Genomic DNA, 21,812 nt, shown 5'->3' with positions numbered 1-21,812 from the left:
GGGTCAGGGTTTTTTTTGTTTTTTTGTTAAATATAAAATATAGAATAAATGTAAATGTCCCCTAAGGACTGGAAGTGGTGGAGAGGGAAAACTTCATTTATAACACTTAATTAATGACACAAAACATATTGATATTAACCTTCAATTAGTTGCAATTACCAAATAAATAGAACAAGGTTATCCAAAGAGGGGGGTGGTGGTGTAAAATGTAATTAATTTGTTGATTAAAAAAACGAATAACACATGCACATAATTACATCTACATCACAAAGCATTTACACTACTCACAAGTTAGGGATATTGTTATTTACATGAGTGCTTTTCCTATTTGCTCTGAATATAATAACAGGGATAGCCCCAGATAACAAAAAGTGACAATGTCAGTAGTTGTTGTTTCCATTTGACACAATGACAGCGATATCTCATGCTCCTCACTAGCTTCATGATGTTGTTCTGAGGCAATGTGTTCTTCTCTTCTAATCAGTAGTTACAGGGACAGTCCCACTGGAGCAACTTAGGGTTAAGTGTCTTGCTCAGGAACACATTGGTAGTAAGTGGGATTTGAACCTGGGTCTTCTGGTTCATAGGCGAGTGTGTTACCAACTAGGATACTAAGCTATCTAGGCTACTAGATGAGGTTTCCTGATCACTGGTTGCACTAGAGCCATGCTTGAAGTAGGTTGGGACAATGCTGGAGAAAGACTACTATAAAGCAATGTCTGAATGCAGGGACAAAGCAATATTTAATGATTCGGGGTGGGACGACATCAGTAGGATGAGGTGATAATTTCATATTTGAAATCACTTCCTCAATGATGGACAGAGAAACTGTCTGAAACTGACTGAAGAAGGTTGGGCATGAGGATGGAGCAAACGGGTCGTTAGAATGCTGTGTAATTACAGCTCTAATTTAACTTTGTCCACAAAACCGTTCAAAAATATTTTGCAAGTATCAGGGGAGGCTTCCAAATAGTTGGCTCTTGGTTCTTGGTACATGTTCATGACTATTGGTTCTTGGTACATGTTCAGTTTTTCTAAAGACACCTGCAGCCGATTCCTTTTCTACATGTGCTCAGCCCTCCTGCATTCACCTGTATGAAGGAGTGACATCATTAAACCATGGTTTTTGTACATCATCAAAAGCCAGGGTTTTGTACCGTGCCGCAGTGTCTAAGATGTCTTGACAAGCAGATCAAAACAATAAGGTCAGGAGCACTGATCCCTACAATTATTTCCAAAATCCAATCTGGCTTCATTAAAAACAGACCTAGTTTCAATATTCGTCATTTGTTCAGTATTCTCTATTCAGCTTCCGATAAAGTGTCCAAGTGTATTGTGTCTCTGGATGCCAAGAAAGCATTCGACTGGGTGGAGTGGAATTGTTTACTTGAGACACTTAGTAAACTCGGCTTTGGCCCAGGTTTTATTTCATATTCCCATCCCATTACTTCAATTTGTACTAACTTGCAGTATTCAAAACCTTTCAGCTTGCATTGGGGAACCCCTCAGGGTTGCCCACTGAGCCCTATGATTTTTGATTTGGCCATTGAACCAATTGCTATAGTGTTTTGTACAAAGTCTTACTTTATTCAGATGGCCTGCTGCCCTTTGTTTCCAATCCCTGCACTTCACTTCCTTCTGTTCCGTCACTGCTCAGCAAATTCGTTCAGTTTTCAGGTTACAAACTTAATCTCTGTTAAAGCGAGCTCTTCCCGATTAATAGACTATCACAGACCTTGGACTTCTCCAGTCTCCCTTTTAGAGTTGAGAAGGACCATTTTTCATATTGGGGTATCCTAGTCTCAAGGAAATATAAAGATTTATTCAAAGGAAATTTTATTGTCTTGCTAAACCAGATTAAACAAACATTGACAAAGCGGTCCCCCTTGTCCATGTCACTTGTGGGGCAAATCAATTCCATCAAGATGACTGTGTTACCTAAATTGCTTTACATTTTTCAGGCCATACCGATTTTTGGCCCCAGATCGTTTTTTTGATCAACTGGACTCTATTGTTCCATCTTACATATGGCAGAGTAGGCGTCCTTGTAGAAGTAAAATCCGTCTTCAAAAAAAAGCAAAGCTGCTTGTGGACTGGCTTTTCAATCTCTCGCCCATCATTGTTTGATTCAGTTTAAAGTGATCCACAGAGCTTATGTCTCCAAAACCAGCCTCTCTCGCATGTACCCTGAAGTTAGTCCTTACTGTGCAAAATCTATGAAGCCTCTCTTGTCCTTACGTTTTGGTCCTGTCCCAGCCTTCATGAGTTCTGGACAAGAGTCTTTTACACCCTTACAGATATTCTGAGGATTGGAGCAAAGTCCTCTGGTGGCCTTGTTTGGCGTTGTTGGAGAGAGGGTGCACTTAAAAGCTGGTAAGCAACAGGCCCTTCTTGCTTGACGTCCCATTTTGATCAGATGGGAGGATGATGAGCCCCCCCACTCATTCGCAGTAGTTGGCAGATTTAATGTCATATTTGAAACTTGAAAAAATCTGATATTCCCTCCAGCATTCAAATAGCAAGATTTTGGAAATATGGGGTCCTTTTCTATGTACTATCTAAAATCTTTGAGAGTACAGTGGAGAGCACAGAGAGTATATGAAACAAAGTGATTGATAATTTGGTGGATTATATATATATATATATATAATCCACCAAATTATCAATCACTTTGTTTCATATACTCTCTGTGCTCTCCACTGTACTCTCAAAGATTTTTTTTATTACTATTTTATTTTTATCCATAAGCTACTGCCAGTGAAAATGGTGTTTTTTTTTTGTTTTGCTTTTGTTTATTTTCTAATTTTCCTGTGTTATGTTTAGTTAGGTTATGTAATGACATCATTATAAGTTGTTTTCTGCATATAAAAATATGTATTTACCTCCCCTTTGTGAATTCAACATTTTTCTTTTGGTCTTTTGGAAAAAATCCCACTAAAAATATTTCTGAAGGCAGAAATAAAAAGGTCAGTATTCTTTCAGCTAAAGAGTGATGAAACTTTACTTTACATCCTTAATACCAGCAGATAAAATTTCCGCAGTGCAAGGGGTCAAAACACACCGATGACACAGGGGTACACTCATCTTAGGGGTAAGATGGGGAACAGGGATAACACATAAAATAGGCATGTTATCAGAAAATACAGCATCACAAAGTTTAATATCAGACACAGATAGCCCTTATGATAAAATGAGATCATAGTATGAGTAGGGCTCTGCATGGACATGTCCTGGAAATGCATGTGCTTGAGGTACGGTTTCATAGTGACTGGTAGATCTTCTTTCTCCTGCTATTTGGCTACCTTCTAATCACCCTCATCTTCATTCTCTAGCTCAAGACTGTTCTCCCATGGGTGGTTCTATTTCCAGTCACCTTCCTCACCATTAGAGTTGGGCCAGACGAGCAGCTCTGGGATGGTGAAGAGGGCTCTGGGCAGCTGAACTTGCCATCCCGTATAATCCCGTACAATCCCGTATAAAGTGTTGCTGGGTCAGCAGATGCCAATAGTCATTTTTATTTTTAATTGAAGAAAAACAGAAAATAGACACATGCAGCACAGGTGGATTGGAAATCAAGGATAGCTTATACAGGGAAAATAATTGGAAACACATAGAATTATTCATTAAGGCTGATATAATAAGAAAAAATGAGGATGTAGCATCACCTTGTGGGCCAGAGGCACCAGGACATTACAATCTTGATCTAATGAGCATTGTACAACTATTACAAGGTCAAAGAACTTTGAAGAACCTCCCTAGATCCAACACCCTTCACGGGCACACTGATGTCAACACCAGCTCAGCAATGTTTTATATCCAAACAAACATATGGTGCCACCTAGTGGGCTAGAGGCATCAGGACATCACAAACTGGAAGCTTCAGAAGCTCCTTTCTGGCTGTCTGCAGATGGATACTGAAAACTAAATATTCTCCTCAATTATATAATGCTAACATCAAAATCACAATATTGCTTATTCTACATGCAACATCGAGGACATTAAACACTACTGCCACAGCTCATGTGCAGCTCTGCAACTGGATGTGCATGCCCCCCCCCCCCATCCATTGTCAGGGGGTCAAAGGGACATGGGTTGGATGCGGCGCAGGATTGTGGTTTTTTTTTTTTATGAATAGTTTTATTATTAGTGTTGTTGTTATTAATTGCTCAGACATGTGGAAAACAGTTTAATCATGGCACAGACACTTCAAGAATTTCTAACCTATTTGGAGAGAGAGATGTGAGATTATAATGTGAGAATATGTTCTGTGATAATGAAATATGACTACTTGTTCTGAACAGGTGTTGTCAGTGAACAGGCAGTAAAAGTCAGGCTACAGACACTCACCATTGAAAGACTGATACTAATTATCTTGGCAACAGCAGTCAAGTTGTCATTGTTTCTGTCAAACAAGTTGTGAATTTGTTGTAAGATTGAAAAAGTCTTGAAGACTTAAAAAAGTGCTTGAAATGATGCTCGGAGCTCTCATTCTTCCAACATTTTGGTTGGCTGTTGAATAGACAAAGCTTAATTTTCCTGCTCTTGCTGTTTATTATTCTTCAAATAATCTGATCATGGTGGGAATTTTAGTTTCAGATCCCTTCGGAAGCTGATCGTTGTGGTTTTGAGAACAGGGCCTTACTTTTTCATTTACAAGGCATCTGTGTGTGTTTGTGAGTGAAAGAAAGAGGGAGCCTTGTGTGCGGGAAAGTTCACATAGGATGGAAGGAGATCCATTCCTCAATCCTGGGGTTTCCAGGCAGTGGTCCTGTTTAAATAGCTATGCCCAGTTAACAATGGCCCGCCACTTTTACCGACAACACATAAAGGTTTTACAGGGCTAGAGAAGTCAGGAAAAGGTGACAGCTTTTTAAAGCTTTTTCTGATTTAATGACCAGTTTTTTCTTTTTTTAAAGGAAGGCAGCATTGACCTCAGAAACAATGACATTTTCTGCTATGAGAGAAATGTTTCAGAATTTAATTAAGATGGAAACATAGAGGATGATGACACACCTTTTTAATAGTATTCAGTGCCACTGAAAATTATTAGGATCACAGGGCTAATCGCAAACCTTCCTCCATGTGAAATGTTTAGTGTGAGCTACACCCAGATTCACCCCCTGTTGAGAAAAGGATTACTTACCTGCCTCATCTGACTCATCTCACCACATGACTTTTCCACCTGACCACATGACGTACTGAGCTGTTTACGCCACTTTGTGCATAATTAAATGGGGCAGCATGTGCATAACAATCATATGAAAAAAAGGGAAAGATGGCGGGTATAAAATCTCATACCTACAAGGTGCCACTGAAGTCCCCTTGAGAAAGGGTTCTCTGAGTAATCTTTCACCTGAATTTCTAAGCATTTGGTTTGCCCTCCTTTTGCTTCAGTGATGTCACCGCCCCTAAGCCATATTATTGTTCATAAATGGTCCATATTATGCCAGCTGAGAAAGTTCTGAAAAGTGATGCTGTGGAGACAAGTCTACTATCTCAAATATATAGTGACCTAAAAGTAGTATAATACTATGTTTGTTTCATACATCAAATATGTGGGTGATAAACTGAAGCAAAATCCAAATTGTCTTAGCAATGTGCTGGATGTCATAAGCTCCCAGAAAGAATTTCTGCAGTCTCTGTTACTATACACGAGAGATGGACACCATTGTAGAAGATAGATGATCTCAATTATTTTCCATTAATCTGCATTGACCCATAAAATGACCACAAAATGTCAAACAACTGATACAAATTCTTAAAAAAATGAAAATATTTTAACATGCAGAAAACTGCAATTTAATTTAGTGTTGCAAAAACTGAGACCTCTGAGACCTTGTTCTGAGACCTTGACCATTTTAATTTTACAGGTCTGCCTGTTCACTAGATATTGGCACTGACTGATTGGCTAATCCTACCATGTATCTGTAACTTATTTACAGTCATAGCGAGTAGGATGTGCTCTCAACTTATCTCAGTGTCTCTTCAGCATATATATATTTACAGACATCTAGTAATATATCCCGGACAACAGATATTGGTACTTTTAATGTAAGTTGTAGGCATCATTTGCTCTAATAATTGCACATAGATATTGGCTCCACGTTCCGATGTAATTATCTAATCTTTACAGTTTAGCTGCCCAACTGTTCCGCCTTAATTAAAGGAGACCCAGTTTGCCTAATTAATCTTATCTGTGTTTTCCACAACAGCTCAGTGGCCATGGTGCTTTCCAGCTCAGTGCTTTGGCAGGCTTGTCTTGCTGAATTCTTCTTCAGCTGCATCTGAGAATTCTGGAATCCTCCCCCAGCCCCAAAACACAGCCCTGGCTCTACCTCCAGGCCTGTTTTTCTGTGTTGTAATCATGTGACAAGTTCCCACATCCCTAGAGTGTGAAAATATTTAATGATAAATAAAAAGTTTTTGAGACGCATGCACTTTCATTCTTTAAATTCTTGAAAAGCAGTACTGCAGGAAAGAATGAAATATGTTATTTTAACCAGGGTCAACCTGACAGGAAAACACTGGCATTTTTGTATATTAGACATAATGCATCCATTTTAATGCTCTATTCTTTTTCTAAAGTAAATTTGAATAAAAATGCATTAATATAAGTCAATGCATTAATATTATATAATTAAAATTATCCTACAAGTGGTACATCTAGCATAGTCACTGCAGAAAAAGTGGATAGTAAAATATAAGCACAATAAATAGAATTACAAAATATATATGAGTGTATCGAAAATATAAATGTGAATATGTAAACTCGTAGAGTATACAAAGTGGATATATACATATATTTCATATATTGCACATAAGAAAATACTGGTGTATTGGATGTGTGCGTTTGATAGTCTATGATCCGAATGAAGATTTCTTGTTCTCGCTCGTGTTCATGGACACGTGTTGCTAAGCAGCATTACCAAACTCTGCCACACCGCTCACCATCAGCTGAGGCCCTTTCATCCACTGCATTGTTCTAAGGGTCAGTGCCAAAAAAGGCACTTTCCCCTCCTGCCCCCGAGCCCAGGAATCTAAAGAGCTCTCTTTTACATACACAGAGGACTACGTAATTCTAATGAATCTTCAGTCGTCTTTGTTTTAAAGCTTTTCCCAATATTGTTTTCCAGGGGATGTGGTAAATGTCTTTACAGAGATTAGGGAATCAATTTCAAGAATGTTTCAGAATTTATTCATAGTAACTATATAAGTAGACTCTACTATATTTTCACAAATGCCATAGAATTAATTTAATTATTTATTGTCCTTTCGATTAAAATGTGTTATGTTTATATGCTATACAGTTATGTACAGTTAGTAACATGTTAATTTAATGCCCATTTAAATCATTAGTGACAGCGGGTGGGATTAGCCAGTACTTTCGGGATGGGGGTGGTTAAGAGGGTGGGAGTGTTCCTAGGCTCCTTCTCCTTGTTTCCCGAGTCACACTGATGGTCACACACACTCTGTCCTGAGAACCCACACACACATACACACACACATACACAAAGACACACCGCTATGGCCACCAAAGCAGAGGAGAGATCCCAGACTCTGAGCCAGGCTGAGGAGCCAGCCCTGGAGAGCTGTCCTGGGCCCGAACAGAACCAGAGCCCAACTCCGGAACCCCAGCAGAGCAGCAGGGAGGATGAAGAGGAGGATGAGGAGGAAGATGAAGAAGGAAACTCTGTCCCGGAGTCAGAACCAATCAATCCGGAACATTCTGACCCAGAATGGGTGGAAGAACGGTTCCGAATTGATAGAAAAAAACTGGAGACGATGCTTTACAGTGAGTTGTACGATGTGTGTGTGTGTGTGTGTGTGTGTGTGCGAATGGCCTGATTGCATCAGCACTGACAGGCAGACGGTGGTCCCGAGGTTTCATCTCTCCTGTCGGAAGTGGCTGCATGTCTGTAAAGTGTTTTGCTGGATGTGTTGGGGATTACATTGTCAAGCTCATTAACTGAATCTAACGGCACAGATCTTTATCCGACTCACCAAAATCGAGTTCTTTCATGTTCCATCTATAAAGACATCCAGATTTTATTTCTCCCCCAGTATCAGTTGGGATAATTGGGCGCTGGCTGGGCCAGTCTTTTTCTTGTTCGGCAAGTTTGGAGCGATTTGTTAGTGTGCCGCTTTTTGATTCATCTCGGGCCTGTTCGGTTTCGCGCTGCAGTGTGTCTAATGACTAGATTGGTTGCCACCAATAACTTGTTTTATTCTGAAAGCTCAGAGGAGGGATGGCTTTGGAGTGAAGTGTGGCAGGTGTCTTTGCATCAGATCTGTACAGCACAAAAGTGTGACAAAGATGCTGCTTTGATTCTTCCCCTTTTATTTTTGTTCGTTTTCACTTATCGTATGCATCAGAGAGAAAGGCCTTTGCTGTCACAAGTTGTTTCTCGGGATCCGCTTTTCGCTCTGGCCCCTCTCGCTCACTGATTGCTCGCCCATTCTTTGGCTTTGGGCAGCGTAACCCATGGCGATGTGAGGGTGGTGGGGTGCAATAAGACAGAGGGGAAGGGGGGTGGGATTCACCCCAACCTTGTAAATGTCATTGTAATGGGATGCCCTTTAAAAAAATGTTCGGGTTCCAGCCCCTTTTTCTCTCAGCTCAGTGGGCATATTTGAACAGACGTTCTTTAAATGTTTGGACGTTTTGTACTTTTTCATGTAGAAAGCTTCAGATCCACAATGAAAGCAAAGCAGTTAAACGCTAAATAGAAAAAAAAATTAACATCTGTAAACATTCTGCTCAGCACAACTCTGAATTTTTTTACACCTGCTGGTAAATCGATTTTTAGCGTCAGCGTGATTGCTTTTCACATTCAGTCTATGTAAGAAAATGTCATTTTTTCAACTTAAATTTAGTTCCGTTCTAGGCTGGAAACCTGGGTGGTTTGATATAAAATATGTTGAGAAATATCTCTTGATCTCATACATAAATTCCTTACATGCACCGCAGAATCTAGGTAATCTGCCGTACTGTTCCCAGGATTTGGAAGTGTATGTAGCTGTACAGTACAGGCCAAAAGTTTGAACACACCTTCTCATTCAATGTGTTTTCTTTATTTTCATGACCATTTACATTGGTAGAAGGCATCAAAACTATGAATGAACACATGAGGAGTTATGTACTTAACAAGAAGGTTAAATAACTGAAAACATGTTTTATATTCTAGTTTCTTCAAAATAGCCGCCCTTTGCTCTGATTACTGCTTTGCACACTCTTGGCAGCTTCAAGAGGTTGTCACCTGAAATGGTTGTCCAACAGTCTTGAAGGAGTTCCCAGAGGTGTTTAGCACTTGTTGGTCCAGCTCACCCCAAACCATCTGGATTGGGTTCAGGTCTGGTGACTGTGGAGGCCAGGTCTCCACTTTTTGTTAAGTACATAACTCCACATGTGTTCATTCATAGTTTTGATGCCTTCAGTGAGAATCTACCAACGTAAATGGTTATCAAAATAAAGAAAACACATTGAATGAGAAGGTGTGTCCAAACTTTTGGCCTGAATCCATAAATCTGTAAAGAAAGTATATTTCTATCAAAATACAGAGGAGGAGATTTGCCACTACAATATTTGACATACCTTTTCATGTTTTTACAGATCCAAGTGATGGTAAAGGGCTGACAGGTCAGGAGTTCTTTGAAAAAGTGGGTGAACATGAAAAATTGTAACAGAAACAAGTTGCATGAAAACCGCTTTCAACTAATCTCAGTTAAAAAATGATGCAGGACTTCATGTTGCTTTGGTTTCATTCATTTTTCCCAAACCTAATTAACACAGAAGCAGCAGAAAGCACACAACACACACACCTCACGTCACACACATTGTCTTCTTTACAAGCTAAGAGAAGAACGTTGTTGAGTGTGTGATAACTTGCTTTGAGATGCTAATTGACACACTGTCGCTGCAGACAGAATGTAATTTTAAACTCCCACCACTCTAACCACTTCGCTTTTACGCGCTCACGCAAACACCTACAGTTCTTCTGTTCTTCACATGCAAGTTTTTATGTTAATGTGTAAGGACTTTTACAGGTGATGAGAGAAACTAACACCCAGGTGAAATGGCCCTCAAAGCTGAAGATTGGAGCCAAGTCAAAAAAAGGTTTGAGCCTTTAGTGAAAGTGGGTGTTTTTGTCTTTGTAATACACTGCAGCAAAACACAGGGTGACACAACGAAATGCGTCCTCTGCTTTTAACCAATCACCCTTGGTGAGCAGTGGGCAGCCATGACAGGCGCCTGGGGAGCAGTGTGTGGGGACGGTATCTTGCTAGAGGGGACTTCAGTGGCACCTTGCTGGTTCTGGATTTGAACCGACAACCCTTTGGGTTTCTATACCCACTAGGACACCACAGCCCCTTTTTCACGCCTCTTTTCAAATAATATAGTTTCATGAACTGGTCATTTTAGTAACAGTTAATGTGATGACACATGTGTCATAAACAGAATGTGGCTAAGAGGATAAAATGCAAGTGTAATGAGCTAAAATATATCTTGTTATTCTGATACATTTATATTGAATTATTCATATTCTGTGATTTTTGCGCAGCCATTGATTATTCAGCTTTGCAAAAAGTTGAGATCATCATGGGGAATTGTTCATGTGCACCTACTGGGCTTGTGCATTCAGTGTCAATATATTCAGGTATATTGGCATAATATACTGGCCCTTGTCTTGGCAATAAATGTAGAGAGAAACTTTCAGGGAGTGAAATGGAATGTTCTCATTTTCAATTCATGTTCATGGGCATCTAAATCCTGGCTCCATTTGACAAAGCTGCCATCTGATAGCCCTGTATGAGATTTTTCATTCTGTCTGAATCCTTTTATGTTACACACACACAGTACCAGATATTACGTGAACAGGAACAAAATGTCTGATAAATAGGTTTGTATTCAACTGCAGACCCCCATGTTAAAGTGGAAGGCAAGAGGACAGATGTTCTTGAAGCCAAAAACAAGATTCTGGAACTTCTGGAAACTAAGGTTACTGTCTCCAGTCTTTATTTACTCAATTATATAGTGTCACTTTGTGTTTCTGTCATTTGTAGGTTGATAAAAAACATCTGTTTTTCCTTATACAGGTGAATAAGGTAACCCTGAAGATGGATGTCACTCACACTGAACACTCTCATGTGATCGGAAAAGGAGGAGGAAACATTAAAAAGGTCATGGAGGTCACTTCATGCCACATTCATTTCCCTGACTCCAATCGACACAACGCCAATGGGGAGAAGAGCAACCAGGTACTGTCACACCAAAGAGACTTACATATAAGACGAATCCTGAAATATGTTTGCCGTATTGATCTCACATGTATTTGTTGTGTAACTTGTTTCCATCATTTTAGTCCAATCATAAAAAAGTGTAGTAAGTGAGATATTAGCTAATGTAGTCAGCAAATTTCCCACATCAAAACAAAACAGTCAAAAATAAGTATTTCATCTGTTTCCTGTGAAATTTAGCTGGGAGGATATTTGTTCATATATATTTAGAAACAAACAATTTTGTTGTGTAAAATTAGACAAAAATAAACACAAAGCATTATTGTTGCTGTGCGATTTTTTCAGTTAAAATAGTTATGTTGCGCTATAGACAGCTATGCTAAACTTAAGCCCTAACCCTAGGCTACAAGTACACTACTAGTCAAAGTTTTAGACTCACCTAGTCTATGAAGACAAATGTAATAAATGCAAACATATTTAGACTTTTGAACAGAAGATAACAAAGTATGCTTCATCAGTCAGGTTCTTCATAAGCTGCCTCATTAGATGATTATTACCATGAATGAACAATTGTTCAGCATAGGAACTGCTGGAAAAACAGCCCTGGCCTAAGGTGTGAAATGCTCTCATCCGCAGAGCCTCAAATTTGGCTTTATTTACAACAGATTCGTGTTTTTTACATAGCCTCACATGTGTCATTTCATAGTTTTGAGCCTGAAAATTAAATGAGTAGATGCAGTATTTTGGACTGGTGGTGTGTACTCCAGGTGTCCATTGCTGGCCCTGTTGACGGTGTGGAATCGGCTAGAAGAAAAATACGCGTGAGTGTCCTTCTGTTTCATCATTCTGTATCACAGTGATGCATTAGCCGCTCCTATTTTTTGCCATGTACAATACAGCACAGCAGAAACATCTGATGGTCATTATTTAAACAGGACCTGCAGCCTCTGGTTCTGACCTTTGACATCCCATTGAACTTGGTGTCTGGGACAATGCCAGACGCAGGATCGCCTGTGATTCAGCACGTTGCCCAGGCATTTGGTGTGACGGTGAGCTTCAGGGTGCAGCCCAAGCTCTACTGCAACAGCTGTGTGGTTCGAGGCCTGCAGGGCAACAGTGCAGCTGCCAAGGTTGGAATCAAACATATTTATTTTACAATTTATAAATGTGCAGCTGACTTACTGTAACAAGGCTTTTTAAAAATGTTTAATGTTACTAAGTTCTTTTTGGATTTTTGAAAAATTGAGCATGTTTCCTAGCAAATTGCAAACTTCAAAATGTTACCTTCTTTACTGAAATGTCTCTATCAGACACAAGTAAAATTTCATCTACAACATGACATCCCATACAGAAGGCCACCTGTGTCTTGATGGAGCTTCTGCTGGGCTCAGAGACGGCGGTTGCCGGGGTGCCCTTGGTCACCATGGTGAGCACCCACCTGGATGTGACATCGCAGCAGCACCTCTTCCTGCTGGGGCAGAACGGGGCACATTTCTTAAGTGTGATGCATCAGACCCAAACCCAGATTGTCTTGCCTGACCTCAGCTCCCCGCAAAGCCCCTCGTCCCTCCTCATCCAGGGCACTGCCGACGGGGTCTGCCTGGCAAGGCAGCAACTCATGGTGGGTCTAGCTGTCAACATTTTTCATCCCTTGGGGACATTCTGCCCTTTTCATTTCAATGTTCTGTGAATTAATTTCCTTCAGTGTGAAAAAGCAGGACGCTCATAAAAAGATATGGTAATTTTGTCTTACCCCAGGCTAACATTTGCCTGTAATTTCGTAATGTGAATTGAAGTGAGAAGGCAAAGTGATGCATGCTTATTTATGAATTCCATTGGTGTGCTAGGCCTGTTACATTATTTTCTCAGTCTTTGAGCAACAGTCACTAGAATATTTTACCCAATGCAATTTTTGATAAGTTCAGTGCATTCACAAATGTCAGAGAGCAAAGAATCTGGGGTCAAAGAGATTCTGATTTACATAAATGTTACAAACCAGTTCAACATTTTAATAAATGCTAGTGCATAATAGCTCTGGCCCAGATGCATCACGGCTGGAAATATTGGCGTGTCTCTCAGAAGAGCTAACCTGATTCTCACTGCCGCTCTTGGCCCATGCAGGACTGCCTGCCGGTGTGCCTGATGTTCGACATGAGAGAGGAGGGAGAGACGGACCCGCGGAAGCTGGCCCAAATGATGCACAGTCTGGGGGTCTTCATTAGTGTAAAACCTAAGGTCAAGCAAACAGCAAAGGTACTAGATTACAAAAAATGCATATTTTGGATGGATATTCCTGCCCTCTTTAACTCTTTAACCGGCTATCAGTCGGTGGTGGTAAAGGGTCTGGAGAAGAACATAGGGAGCCTGTATGAGGCCCGACGGCTGCTGCTGGGACTGGACTCCAGTGAGGTTTCCATGACGACAAAACCAGCCTGTGATGCTCTGCTTGCTGGCAATGGGCTGACAGGATACTGGCTGAACATGCTAATGCAACAATTACGCCTCAGCGACTCAGGTCAGTCTGCATGCTTGCAGAATATTGTTCATGTCAGCATAATATAGAGTTACATTATAATTTTTATTTCTTTAGCACTAGTTATTTCACAGGGACTCATCTTCTGTAAGTCCAGAGCGAATTGTGGTTGGCTGTACTGATGTGCTCTGCTCTGATAAGATGTGGTAGAAGTATGGAAGACTGGGATTTCAGATTGTGTGTGCGTGTGTGTATGTGTGATGTGAATCAGGGCAGCACTTCAATGATCATCCTACTTGGCAGGAATTCTGAATGCTCCCGAGGCTGTGATTGGCTCCCTGCTGCAGGCGAAACCGCACCCGTCCCCTCCACCAGGTCTTTCTTCACAGTCAGATGAAGGAAAGACAGGGGGACTTAAGGGAGCAGACTCCAGATTGAATATGGTTGGCTCAACGATTCATGTGAGTTAAAAGTATTTCGTGGAGTTTAATGCACTGAACATTTTTTTTCTATGATTCTGATCCTCCACAGATTCCAGAAAACCACATGCCCGAAACAGAAGATGGTCCAACTCTGGCAAACTGTGAAGATCTTGGAATGCCTACAGTACAAGTCAAAGAGGCCACAGAGACAGCAGCCAATGGAACAGGGCCAGGAAGGCGAGGCAGCCAATCAGAACCCTGCAGGGATCAAAAACTGGAAGCTCAGCTCACTTTGACGAGGTAGAGCTGCCCGTCTGTCATTTAATGTCCTTTTATCCCACAATAGCTTGAACAACGTGCTGATGAATTTAACAAAAGGTTTTACTTAAGGCAGCTGCTTTAGGCTTAAGTTCTGAGACCATCACAGCAAACATCCCAAATGCAATAAGCCGGTTCAACCAAGCTACTGATGTCAGGCAGGCCACAATATCATACATCAATACAGAATGGGGCGGATAAGAAAGCGCCAGTGAAATCCTCCCCCCAGGGAGACAGAACACTGAAGTTTCACTCCTGTAACATCTTCCTCCTATCTCTAGGGAATCAGCAAATCATGTTCTGAGGGAGCCAGCCAGAGCTGGCTGAGAGAAGCGCAAATGGGATTTTTTTTTAAATTTAGCAATAAACAACTCCCTGGCAGGCAGATTAGGTCATTTCATTTTGTGTTGGCCATTCCTAAATAATAAGCTTTATTAATATCTGTGTGTGCGCGTGTGTGAATAATAGGCTGCTTAAGGGCGATGTGGAGTCCATGAACAGGTTGCAAGACAGGAGGTGCAGCCTCAGAATCTTCCCCAACAATCAGTCATGGCCTGACTCAACAACCAGTGAGGTACTGAGATAAAACACAAAGATTTTGGGTTTATGTCTCAAACCTGGATGTTCAGACCTGAATGCAGATCATTTGCACAAGTCAGATTACAGACATTCATTTGTGGATGTCTTTCTTTCAATTCAAACAAAATATTTCAATTTTCTATTAGAAAAAAAAACATAGTTAATGTAATAAATTGTTTCTTTGTTTTCATTTCAAAGGATGATGACTATGAAAAGAAGAAGATTCTTGCAACACGAGGTCAGGAAATAATATTTACCTTTGATTTTTTTTTTTTTTTTTTTACATTTGGACAGTTGCCTTTCTTGAATTTTCTAAGGCTTGCTAAGAAAATATTTGCTCTCCAAGCACTATAATTAAAGTGCATTAATACATAGTTACATATTGACATAAAATGCACATGTGCAACAGACAAACCTGCATAAGTGCAAACATGGGACACAGGCAGTGCAAGACAAGCAATGCAAGAATAACAGAATAACAATACAGACAGTGCTAGAAAAACAATGAAACAAGTCATGAAGGTGCAGAGTAACAGCAAATCCTGCTGTGGGAATGTGCAAATACGGCTGTGATAGAAATGTAATAGAGATATGTTCTGAACATTAGAGGTAGATTGTGGGTTTGTCAGTCCCTGAGTGACGGTGTCTGATGGCCTGTGGGAAGAAGCTATTGCACAGTCTGGCAGTGAGGGCCTGAATGTGGTGCAGTTCCCACACCAGACAGTGATGCAGGTGGTCAGAATGCTCTCAATTGTCCCTCTATAGAATGAGGTGAGGATGGGAGGTGGGAGATGGGCTTTCCCTGGCCTCTGCAGGAAGTAGAGATGCTATTGAGCTGGTGTTGAGATTGCAGGAGAGGTTCTCCTCTAGATGAACACCGAGGAACTTTGTGTTCTTGACAATCTCCACACAAGATCCATCAATTTTCATTGGTCCTGTCCTTCCATTCTCTTCTGAAGTCAACAATCAACTCTTTAGTTTTGTCCACCTTCAGAAACAGATTGTTGACTTTGCACCAGTCCGTCAGTCGTTGCACCTCCTCTCAGTAAGCCGACTCTTCGTTCTTGCTGATGAGACCCACCACGGTTGTGTTATCAGTGAACTTGATGATGTGGTTGAAGCTGCACAGTTGGGTCAGCAGGGTGAACAGCACTGGACTGAGCACACTCTGCTGTCTCTGTTCTCTGCTGTCCTGGAAGTGCCTGTGGATTTTCTGCCCTAATGGCTTAAGACCGTTTGGCCCTCGCTGTTATCAACCCTTTCTGAACACGGTGTCTCGAGCTTTGAGCAGTTTACGTGCCTTTGACAGCTTCTGGTCAGATCTTGTGGTTATGGACTGTGTGTAACGTCATCAGTGCATTTGCTGATGTAGCTGTTGACTGACGTCGTGTTGATGGTGTTGACGTCCTGTTGACTGATCTCCAAGTTGATGGTGTTGTTTTCGGTAGTTGCAGACTCCCTAAACATTTGCCAGTCAGTGGACTCAAAACTGTTTTGAAGAGCAGAAATGGCTCCTGCCAGCCAGGTTCTCACCTCCTTCGGAGCCAGTTTTGTGCGTCTGATGAGTATGCTGGAATTATCATAACAGTGATGTGGTCCGATTGGCCAAGATGGGGGGTGGGCTCCCCAGGTACGCACTGGCGATGTTTGTGTAAACAAGATCCAGCACATTTTCCCCTCTCATTGCAAAGTCCACATGTTGATGGAATTTAGGGAGAACTGATTTGAGAATTGCATGGTTGAAATCTCTGGCAACAACCAACAGTCGGTCAGGGTGCACATTCTGCAGATCGCTAATAGCTTTGTAGAGCACGCAGAGCACCTCCTTCGCGTTAGCGCTGGGAGGAATGTTCACTGCTAATGAAATCATGAACACCAAGCTGAATTCCCATGATACATAAAAAGGTGAACTCCACCAGTGATGGACGGTAGCTAGAGACTAGCACACAGTTCTTGCACCATTCCACGTTCATGTAAACACACAATTTGCTGAAGCAGGGTCTTACCACACAGCGCTGCGTTCCTGTTGGCACTCAGGTGCCACTGAGCAAAGCACCGTCCCCACACACTGCTCCCTGGGCGCCTGTCATGGCTGCCCACTGCTCACCAAGGGTGATGGTTAAAAGCAGAGGACACATTTCGTTGTGCCACCGTGTGCTGTGCCTCACAATGACACTTTCACAATTCACTTTCATATTTAGAAAAATAAATACATTGCAGGTCGTAAACAGCAATTTCAGAAAGTCGGCATACCACTAGAGGGAGCCAGGGAACAATAATTAAAGAACCAAAGGTCTGCTACATCATGAGAATGGTTGATCAAATATTTTCCATTGTGTTATTGGATAATTTCACTAGAGGGTGCACCAGCCATGACATTGTCAGAATTTATTTTGGGTGGTAGTAGCCTAGTGGGTAACACACTCGCCTATGAACCAGAAGCCCCAGGTTCAAATCCCACTTACTACCATCGTGTCCCTGAGCAAGACACTTAACCCTAAATTGCTCCAGGGGACTGTCCCTGTAACTACTCATTGTAAGTCGCTCTGGATAAGGGCGTCTGATAAATGCTGTAAATGTAAATGTAAATGTAAATGTTTATTTCTTATTGTCTTTTAAGTCTGCAGAGATCTCTCCTCCATATTGTTTCACTAATTCAAAACACTTCAAAACTTCTAAAAGGAAGTATACATGGTGAGGGTCATGCATGCAAGAGATGAATGTGGTCTACAGACAGGATTCAGGAAAAAAAGACAGTGAAAGCAAATGTAGTCTCCACCCGTCAGTCTTTTATGATAATGGATCACAGTGACAGTGATGTGGGACAGAAAAATTGCATGAAATTGCACTTCAGCTTCAAAAGAGTCTGGCCCAAATCTTTTATTTTGTAGCTTTGAAGCACTATGGCCATGTTATAACTGCCTTTTTTTTGTCCATCTCATGACTCTTATGTGCATCTTATTTCAGAAAATGACACTTTTAACAGGTGTTAAGAAATCACAACCAACAGTACAAATGTGTATTTTGTGCTTTGCCAAGTGCCATATCCATTTTATGATACAATCAGAGACCAGCCTGCATGTCTTTGGTATTCAAACCAGTAAATGAGGCACAAAATTCATTAATGGTCTGCCGAGTGCTGGGATGTCAGAGTCGTGATAGAAGGAACCCATTTTTGGATCATCATGTGCCAAACAGATGATAAAGGGACCCATTTGGATGTGACACAGTGCCAGAGAGGTGATAGAGAGAACCAATTTAGGCACAACTCTGTGCCAGAGTTGTAATTGACTGAGTCGGCACCTCCTATTACACACACATTCTCATTCACAATGAGAAATATTGCTGCATTTTGGCCAGTGAGAGCAGTTAGTGTGTGTGTGTGAGTGTGAGTATGTATGTGCCATAATGGGATTATGAATTAGCAGTTGAATAAACCATCTGCTGTACGGATATTCAAACAGACACTTGCAACACTATCAGAGTGGGTAAAAACACACAAACACACATACACACATGCACACACAGGCACTGAGAGTCAATAATGAAGTAGTTTGGCTTCTTTTGAAGGTCATCTAATTATTCATCTGGGCACCCCCATTTACTTCTTAACATGCCCTGCACCTCACTGCACGTGGCATTTCAACCCGTGTGAGTAGAAGTAGAAGTACTGAGTGTCCGGCCTCTACTCGTGTGTGTTTAGCCATGCAGAAGAAGCCCGTGGTCACCGAGGTGCGGACCCCCACAGACACCTGGAGTGGCCTGGGTTTCTCTAAGTCCATGCCGGCTGAAGCTGTCAGAGAGATGCGCTCCGTTAGCCGCCGCTGCTACCGCTCCTACCTGGGCAACCCACAGGTTTGTGTTGTGTTCAGAATTCATTCAAAGTGAGCAGGTTACTAATGCCACTGAAAAAATGGTACAATTTGACAAGCTAATTAGACTAAGCTAAGCTGAACTATGGGTTTCTCAGAAGGCTTTGCAGACTTGGGTCACATGGAAACTCACCCACAAAGAATTTATATTCTATTCAGTGAGTTTGTTCTAGTTAATTCCAACCTTTCATGTTTGAAATTGGGCTTTTAAAATGTGTAATTATCATGAATTTGTAATACATTTGAATTTAATATGTGTTATTGTTAATAGTATTAACTGTATAATAATCATTATGTATTCATTAGATATATTTTTCAGACATGAAATGCAGATCAAAGCAACACAACCAAGTTCTTCACCGGGATGTAAAACTGTGTGTGTATGTGTGTGTGTGTGTGTGTGTGTGTGTTTTAATAGTCATCATCATCATGGATGCAGGCCAATGCCATAGAACGAGTGGGTAGTGGCAGCAACTCTGACAACTGGAGAGAGAGAAGAGGCTCTGCGTCTGCAGCACATCCTCTCTCCTCGACACCCTCCACCACCACGTCCTGTCCAGGGTTTGGCTCTTCGGGCACCTGGGTCCGGACAGATAAACCTGGTGTGTATGTTCTCCTCTGGTGCCGTTTAGGACTGAACTGGAAACGGTCACTTAGGAGAACGCTTGGTCTTATCTAGTTAGTCTTCCAAAAGTCCCTGATCTTGTTATAATAATATGTCTGACCTACTTATATATGTTTACTTTACACCCCTCCACATTTCAGGTATCAGCAGCAACCACAATTATGAGGGCACATCTACATCACCCAGGCCTGTGCCTGGCAGGTCTCCAAGCCCCTTTTCTGAGCCCGTGGACGACCTCCCTGACCTGCTGACTCAGCTGGGGCTGGGGAAATATGCAGATTTATTTAAGGAGCAAGAGGTACATTGCAGTGCTGCAAACTTTCTCAATTTGCTTCTGAACTAATATAGTCAATGCTGACAAGACAGGAATGCGCAGATAGGCGGCACATAAAAAAGCTGCCCCCTTATGAGGCTATTTAATTGTATCATACATGTTATTTAATTGGTACTCTATTTACCCTGCTTATGTAATCCAACAAATGACATTTGATTATTTTTTTTTATACTTTTGTTAATTATAAATTCATATTCTTAACTGTTAACCATTTCAAAAATGTAAAACCTGTCCATGTTTACCTTACAGCAATATTCTATACAGACTAGTGCTAAACTCTTTTTAATACAGTTTGATAAGCATAATGTAATAACCACAAGGTATGAAAAGGTTTATTTTTCTGTAAATCCTGCAAATATTACTAACTTACTACAAGAGAAAAACTTCAGACAATAAGAACCCTAAGATCATCTAATGCTGCCTCTGGTTGTCCCTTGCCTAAAATCCAAGGGTGATGGGTCCTTTGCAGCTATAGCGCTAGAATTCTGGAATGCCTTACCACTGCACATCAAACTCTCTCCATCCATCGAGCCTTTAAAAAACAGTTGAAAACATACCTCCATATTCAGGCATTCTGGGAAGTTTTTTTTTTTCTGGGAGAGACCAAAGATTTCACTTATGAGCATTAGGATGAATGTAAACTATTTCAAAACAATCAGATTTATCCTGATCATCCAGTTTTCCTGATGGGAGTTGGCCCATCTGAATGGTTGATGAGAATAAAAAGAGATCTCCAACTTAATAACTATTGAAAACACCACATTATGAAACGTATCATCTCTCCAGTATCAGAAGACACTGCGCTTGTCTGCCCCCATTTATTCAATGTACTGATTTCTTTGGGCACAGATGTTTGGAATGTAAAGTGATTTTAAGACCAAAAGCATGTTTGTGTCCCCAGATTGACTACCAAACATTCTTGACGCTGTCAGATGCAGACCTAAAGGAGGTTGGTGTGTTGACATTTGGAGCGAGGAGAAAGATGCTGCTGGCAATTGCAGGTGAACTATGTTAACCATGCAGTCAGAAGCTTCATGTGGGAAATGCAATGCAGCTCTGGGGGTTGAGAATTGGGGTGAATGCACCTCCTGTGTTTTTGAGGTTATGAGGTGTGAAAGCTGTGCTTTAAACTTGATGAATGCATTTGAAAATGAATGGTGGCTTTTCCGTCACACTTCTTATTTTGCATTGCATGCACTTCAGACCTGAACAAATGTAAGAAGAGAATGCCAGATCCACCAGTGGTGAAGTCAGGATACCTAGAAGGCGGAGCAAGTGGTCGTCTCCCACGAATCGTGGATGTGGAAGTTGCCGCACATAGTAACCACTGGTGACAGCACACTGTGGATCATCAGCACACTATGGCAGTCACACTGCGGTGGACTCTGCAGATGCAAATCAGAAAGCCAGTGACAAAATATATGCACACATGCACACATGTGACTGCAGGAAAAAAAAAGTACAAATCTCATGTGGGATATATTCATATGCAAATGTATTTCTCTTTTCTACCCGAGACATTTTTTGTTTGTGAATAATTTGCATTGTATGTAAACAGTTGTGAGAATGTACTGAAAGACAATAAATCTCTTCTTTGGCGCAGTGCCTTGCGGGTTTAACAAGCTGGCTTCAAAAACCAGTGCAACCAGTGCAGATATTCCGTGTGATAAACATTAATATATCTGCTAACTTCACACATAAACATAGACTACATTTAAAAGTTTAAGGTAATTTAGAAATGTATTTTTTCGTATAAGACACCATTGTTTTGTTCAATTAAAACATCAGATGATGAAAACTCCAGTTCAGATGTTGGTGATGTTGTGGCTGGGAATTAATTTTGATAATGATGGAATATCTGCGTACATGTTGAGAGGAACTTTATCAGCAACAATTAGTCTTGATTTTCGAGTCGAATGCTCTTTTCGTTTACCCAAGTCTGTCATGGTAAAAG

At 41.1% G+C, this 21,812-nt stretch overlaps 1 protein-coding gene across 1 annotated transcript; it reads left to right on the top strand.

The window, feature by feature from the left end:
* The first annotated feature begins 7,480 nt into the window (after positions 1-7,480).
* Positions 7,481-21,463, top strand: bicc2 (bicaudal C homolog 2). The gene is made up of 19 exons (XM_028960288.1): positions 7,481-7,792; positions 9,611-9,657; positions 10,045-10,114; positions 10,917-10,996; positions 11,095-11,256; positions 12,003-12,056; positions 12,171-12,365; positions 12,587-12,856; positions 13,357-13,488; positions 13,561-13,750; positions 14,012-14,151; positions 14,240-14,430; positions 14,917-15,022; positions 15,226-15,265; positions 18,731-18,882; positions 19,318-19,501; positions 19,665-19,822; positions 20,760-20,859; positions 21,062-21,463. Exons 1-19 carry the CDS (start codon positions 7,525-7,527, stop codon positions 21,190-21,192), a joined length of 2,670 nt encoding a protein of 889 aa, XP_028816121.1. The 5' UTR covers positions 7,481-7,524; the 3' UTR covers positions 21,193-21,463.
* The last annotated feature ends 349 nt before the right edge of the window (positions 21,464-21,812 follow it).

This window comes from Denticeps clupeoides, chromosome 18 (assembly GCF_900700375.1).
Source record: "Denticeps clupeoides chromosome 18, fDenClu1.1, whole genome shotgun sequence".
NCBI classification, from domain to species: Eukaryota; Metazoa; Chordata; class Actinopteri; order Clupeiformes; family Denticipitidae; genus Denticeps; species Denticeps clupeoides.
Note: the sequence above shows the minus strand (reverse complement) of the source record. Positions and strands in the feature narration are given on the sequence as shown.

Excerpts from the sequence above, each read along its gene's own strand:
- bicc2 (XM_028960288.1), top strand. The coding sequence starts at position 7,525 with ATGGCCACCAAAGCAGAGGAGAGATCCCAGACTCTGAGCCAGGCTGAG. Across the intron at positions 10,997-11,094 it reads TGGAACTTCTGGAAACTAAG|GTGAATAAGGTAACCCTGAA; the intron begins GTTACTGTCTCC and ends TTCCTTATACAG. Across the intron at positions 20,860-21,061 it reads GATGCTGCTGGCAATTGCAG|ACCTGAACAAATGTAAGAAG; the intron begins GTGAACTATGTT and ends CATGCACTTCAG.